The 6,000-nt window shown below is 56.2% G+C and overlaps 1 protein-coding gene across 1 annotated transcript; it reads left to right on the top strand.

Annotated features, from left to right (window-relative positions):
* Nucleotides 1-1,313: 1,313 nt before the first annotated feature.
* Nucleotides 1,314-5,219, top strand: TRIREDRAFT_120806 (uncharacterized protein; the record flags this gene model as incomplete). Its single annotated transcript, XM_006963224.1, has 4 exons — nt 1,314-1,391; nt 1,491-2,548; nt 2,633-5,002; nt 5,040-5,219. Exons 1-4 carry the CDS (start codon nt 1,352-1,354, stop codon nt 5,217-5,219), a joined length of 3,648 nt encoding a protein of 1,215 aa, XP_006963286.1. The 5' UTR covers nt 1,314-1,351.
* Nucleotides 5,220-6,000: the final 781 nt, after the last annotated feature.

Below are 6,000 nucleotides of genomic sequence, written 5' to 3' on the forward strand. Positions count from 1 at the left end.
TGACAATACCTATCACCTACCTCTTACATTATCAGATGTTAATCCTAGCATGGGATGGGATGGAAGAGGAAAACGCCAAGATTGGGATATGCAGGGCAATATAGTAGCGTGTACGTGTCTGCTACCTAGTCTTGTTGTATTAAAGGCTATGTGGGAAAAAAGATGCGAAAAGGACGCGCGCGACGAGATGGCGTCTTTGTCCTGTCCCGTCCGTCTCGTCTCGTCTTTTTTTTGTCGCGTGTGACTTGTGAGCGTGTTGCGAGTCTCTCTCGAAGGCCACGCGCAACACGAGTGACACGCTTTTTTTCTTCTTAGATCTCGTTCCTGCTTTTCTTGTTCTGTGTTCTGCTTGATTTGACACCTGCAATGAATGCTGTGTGCATGGTTTGCTTTGTGTCCAATGTTTTATCTGGGTGAATGATGGATGACGTCTTTACGGGTCCTGATGCGTGGCAGATGATGCTTTGCAGGTTGCTTGCTGATTTGCTTTTTCCTTTATTAATGTGATGGGAGATGCCTTGTCGTGGGTGCCTTTTCTGGAGCGCGCTCCGGATGCCTCTTTTTTGTTTCTTATGAGAATCGATCAACACGCCTACTGTACCTAATCCACGACAACCTGCACGCAAAACAAGCCACTAACAAACCCCGCCATTTGCCTGGCCTGGCTGCTGTTTTGCCGCCGTGTAGATCAGGAAGCTCGTGCTACTAGTGAGGAGGAGGCGAGTTCTTATAAAGTTGCGGCTTCAAGCTTGTTTCACTTGCTCACGCACTTTGTGCCTTATTACCACAATACCTCCATGTACAAGGGGGGGCCTGGCTGGTGTCTTTTGTGTTTGTGTCCTACCGATCTTCCCCAGCTTTCTTCTTCTTTAACCTATTCTTTGCTTTTGTACTCCGCCACGCCACCCTTTTCCCCCATCCTTTATGTGGATTTCTCAACGCTTGTTGATACATGATACCGATTATATCTCCTTGGCAAACATCCAATCCGACCTTGACAACAGCAGCAAACCGGCGGACCGCGTCCACCAGCGCTGTGGCGCAGACGAACAGGCGGGAAGTCCATGCTTTAAAGCTGGGCGACTTGGCGCTGCGGCACGGTGCGGGCTGGTACCTCTACGACCTACCTACCTAAGCTCCCGTCCCTCTTATAGCGACAAGCGCTGGACAGTTACTGGACCTCTCTGCGAGTTTGTCTCTGATAAGGGCGTGAAAAAAAAAAGTCGTCACTCTCAACATCCCAAGATCTTCCGTCTACTCTCCTCTTCGAACATCTTTCGCATAGCCGGCGCAACAAGCAATCGGAACCCGGACTGCTTCTGACGCCGCAGCGTCGCCCGGGTCGCCCCCAATGGACGCCGAGGGGCAGCCGCCGACTCAGCCAACGCAGGGTAAGTCCTATGCTGCTGCTGATGATGATGATGGAGAGATTGCAGAGACGATTCACGATTCACGATCAGGTCGCTGACATGTGCCTTTGGTCTCGCCAGCGACGCAAACCGTCCTCGACCCGCGCCGCATCGGCAAGCAGAACTCGGGCTTCTCGGACGATGACGTCTCGGACATCATCTGCGTGCTGTACCCGCACTCGCAGGCGGCGCGCCTCGAGGTGCAGCAGCTGGCCGCCAGCGGGTCGCCGTACATCATCGGCAAGGACGAGGCCGACGGCGTCGAGGTCGACTACGACGCCGAGGACGACGCCAGCCGCTTCGACGAGATGCCCCAGGACCTGGGCAGCCACGCCCTCATCCTGCGGCTGTCGAGCCCGGTCAAGAACCCGGCCGCCGGCTTTCGCTTTGGGCGCAACGGCGCCCGCTGCGACGTCGTCTTCGCCAACGATCCGCTGCGCAGGGTCAGCAACATCCACTTCCGCATCTACATCAACGAGTACGGCACCGTCATGGTCGAGGACCACTCCACCAACGGCACCACCGTCGACAACAACCTGCTCATCTCCCGCCCCCGCGACCCGGCCGTCGCCAACGACCCCGACCGCAAGACCAAGTGGATGCTGAGCTCGGGGTCCATCGTCGGCATCTACCTGCAGGACATGAGGCACCTCTCCTTCCGCGTCCGCATCCCCCGCCGCGAGAACGAGTTCGACCTGGCCTACCAGCGCCGCGTCGACGCCTACTTTGCCCGCCAGGCCCTGCGAGGAGGGCCTGTCGAGACCGTCACCACGGGTCCGGGTGGCCATGTCGACCTCTTCGGCGGCACGGCAGCGCAGAACGCACAGGCGGCCTTGGCTCCGGCCCCAAACGCACAGGCTGCCGCGCTCCGCGTCCCCGACCGCCAGCCTCCCGAGCAGCGGTCTCCCTCGAAGCGCAAGGAGGCCCGGGTTGCCCAACGCCAGTGGACCGGATCTGGCAAGTATAACAAGATTGGCATGATTGGAAAGGGAGCCTTTGCCGTCGTCTACAAGGTCACGTCCAAGTACAACGGCGTGCCGTATGCTGCCAAGGAGCTCGAGAAGCGCCGCTTCATCAAGAACGGCGTCCTGGACCAAAAGGTGGAAAATGAGATGCGCATCATGCAGAAAGTGGACCATGTAAGTTTGCGTGATGCCTTGCCTTGCCTGTGTGACTGCGTTTTTCTTTTCTTTAGCTAACCATTTTGGACTCCCGCGTTGAAGCCCAACATTGTGCGGTACATAGAAAACTTTGACTGGGACGATCGACTTCTCATCATCATCATGGAATATGTGCCGGGAGGCGATCTCGGAAAGCACATCGCAGACGATATGCCCTTTTCCGAGTCGGACTCGAGGGAAATGGCCAAACAGCTGCTGAGCGCACTGTCCTATCTGCATGCCAACAACATCACCCATAGAGACGTCAAGCCAGACAATATACTCATCAATTCCCTCCAGCCGCTGGACGTCAAGCTCACCGACTTTGGACTGTCCAAGATGGTAGACACCGAGCAGACGTTCCTCCGGACGTTTTGCGGCACCCTCCTTTACTGTGCTCCCGAAGTGTACACTGAGTATGCCGAGTACGACGAAAATGGCGTCAGGAGCAGGGGTAAAAAGGCTCGCCGCGTGCCGGGCCAAAGGTACAACCACGCCGTGGACATCTGGTCTCTGGGCGGCGTGCTCTTTTACTCAATGACGGGCCAGCCTCCCTATCCGGTCAAGAGCGGCATCAGTTACTCGGAGCTGCTGCATAAGATCATGACGACCCTGCTAGACATTCGACCGCTGGAGAGGCGTGCGATTTCCGACGACGGCATCGACTTCATATGCAGCATGCTTCAGAGGAAACCGGAGAATCGTGGGACGATAGACGAGCTGTTTCGCCACTCATGGCTGACCCCTTTATACATTCAAGCCTCGCCTCAATCCTTTGACGTGGTCAGCGATGACGAAGGCGTCATGTCAGACCCGCCCCCTGAATATCGTGAGCACGAGTACGAGGACCCGTTTGAATTTGACAGGGTGAGCGACTCCAACGGAGAAGATGAAGAAGAGGAAGAGGAGGCAAGACGAGAAGAAGCAGGGCAGGGCAGGAATAAGGGAAAGGAACCGGAGGATGACGACACGGATAATGACATGCCCATAACAACAAGGCTCGAGTACCCCATCGAGGAAGCCATGCACATAGGGACGCAGCGGCCTCGTCTCTTTGGCGAAATAGGGGCCTCCGCCGTCGGCAATTCTGGAGCCGTACCAGAGGACCACCTTAACCTGCCAGTTACAAACGGGATCGACTCGGACAGTGGTAGTGGTGGTGGTGGTGGTGGTGCTGAAGGCGAGCTTGACGAGGCTTACGATTCCGGAGATTCAGGCGCAACTCTGGTCAAACGAAACGACCGCCGCTTTCTGCGGCATGGGACGAGCATGTCCATTGGCCGCCATCAGTCGGCCGACCAGCTGCAGAGCCTCGTCGAAGAAGTTGCTTCTCAAAAGCTCAACGGCAACGAATCCCCTGTCAAGCTCTCTGATGCGTCAAACCCCACAACTCCTTCCATGGACTTCAACACCAGCAAGCGTAAGACGTCCTCGTCGCTCGAGGCTAGCGACGAACTGGACCTCGAAAGCACGCCCACTGGGAAGCCGGTCATCAAACGGCTCAAGTCGGAGAGCTTCAGCCAAGACGTGAGCGCCCAGTTGCTCGAGGAGTACAGGCTGCTGGCCAGCATGCCTCCGATCAAAAAGTCCAACTCTGGCCGTCAGATCGACCAGCAGGTGACGAAAACGCTCTTTTGGCAGCAGGATCGCAGCACGTGGCACCTTAACTACCCCGAGATGACGCAGCTCCAGTACGATGCCTTTGTCCAGGCTGCGCGCAACAGAAAGGAGGAGTTTGGCCCAAACAACAAGCCTTTGTGGGACTTGGCCATGCGGTACTTTCCTCCCACTCCGCCTACAACGGGCAGCCAGATTTCACGGACTCAGGATGAGGACGTCCTCATGGACATTCCCTCTACCGGTGAGCACGCCGCCGGCTACGAGGACCCGGATGCTGGCCGTCTGGATACTCAGCGGGTGGTTCCTGTGCAGACGAACAGTGGCAGTCGAGCCATCGGCATGATCACCTCGCACGAGAAGTCCTGCATCAAGAAGATTGAGATGCACATTACGGACTCGCTGATATCCTTTGGCCGCGGTGTGGGCAACACGGTCGTGTTCCAGCCAAAGACCAACACGAGAGTGCCAAAGCATGCCTTTAAGATCCTGCTATGGAAGGACGGCTACGACCCGGCCAAGGACGCCCACCCATGGAAAGACGACCTTGCGGACGCAGCAGACTCGTACTTCTTCTGGATCTCCACCAAGGCGACCATCGGCATCTCCGTCAACGGGCAGCGCATCGCATCCAGCAACCCGGCAAAGGCCTCTGCGCCCTCAATCAACTGGGCCAAGATCTACAACGAGGACGTCCTGGACCTGTGGCACTCGGAGGACGGCAGGGAGCAGACCAAGCTCGTCTTCCAGTGCTTCTGGGGCGGCTCGCGTCGCAAGCGCGAGGAGGACTCGCAGCGGCGCCTCGAGATGGCGAGCGTCGCCGCGGCCAAGGTGCTCGACGTGGCCGTGCCAGCGGACCGAGCGGCGCATCCGCGAGGCCGCCGCCCTCAAGCAGGACGAGGAGCGCGGCCGCGACGGCGCCGACAGGAGGCAGGCCGAGAAGCTGCGCATCAAGAGAGCCCTCGAGGCCGACGACAGGGAGCGCCAGCAGCGCATCTACATCGAGCGTTACATGAGCCACGTCTTTGAATAGAGTAGGCTCCCCGCCTTACAGTTCCTGGCCCAGAGGCAAGGAGCTCTCTTCTTCCATTCGTCGAGATAAGGGGTCGTCCTCGTCTTCTCTCTCGCCCACCACTATGTTTGTCGGTTAATCTTTTCTACGACGCTGGCTGAACCGCCACTGCTTTCTCGTATGACTTCACCTCCCTTCCCTCACTCCATTCTATTTGTCTTATAGCCCCCACTGCAATGTCTCCTCGATCGGTCTTATCACCCTCTCCATACACCCCATACACCTCTCTTTATCCTCCCCATACACCCTCGGCCTGACATTCCTCATTCTATTATATCGTTCCTTTTTACGGCCCCCCTATCAGCTCACGCGGTTCCTTCTTCTTGCACAACTATCTTGACCGTGTATTTTGCGTAACTTTCCTCAATACACCACAAGCATTCAACCTCCCCATCTTCGTCTACTGCGCATTTGCGACGCACTGCTCGGCTACAACGCTGCCCACTCATCTGTATCCCCCTCTCCTACCGCAATCACCCACTTACTAACCCACAACAACCAAAACGCTGCTTATATCAAATTCCTCCCCCCCCCATTCTTTTTGTCTCATCTCTCCATAGCATATCTATCCGCTTACTTCTTATTTCATATGTCATTCATTACACTTCTTACTTCTCTATCCCTTGCATTTTCTTGCTCTACCTTCCTTCCCTAACTTATACGTCTCCTCTATATAATACTTTCTCCTACATCTGCTACTTTTCAACCCACTATTTTTCTAAATCACTCTACATTCTGAAAT

The sequence above is a fragment of the Trichoderma reesei genome (genome assembly GCF_000167675.1).
Source record: "Trichoderma reesei QM6a unplaced genomic scaffold TRIREscaffold_4, whole genome shotgun sequence".
Classification (NCBI taxonomy): Eukaryota; Fungi; Ascomycota; class Sordariomycetes; order Hypocreales; family Hypocreaceae; genus Trichoderma; species Trichoderma reesei.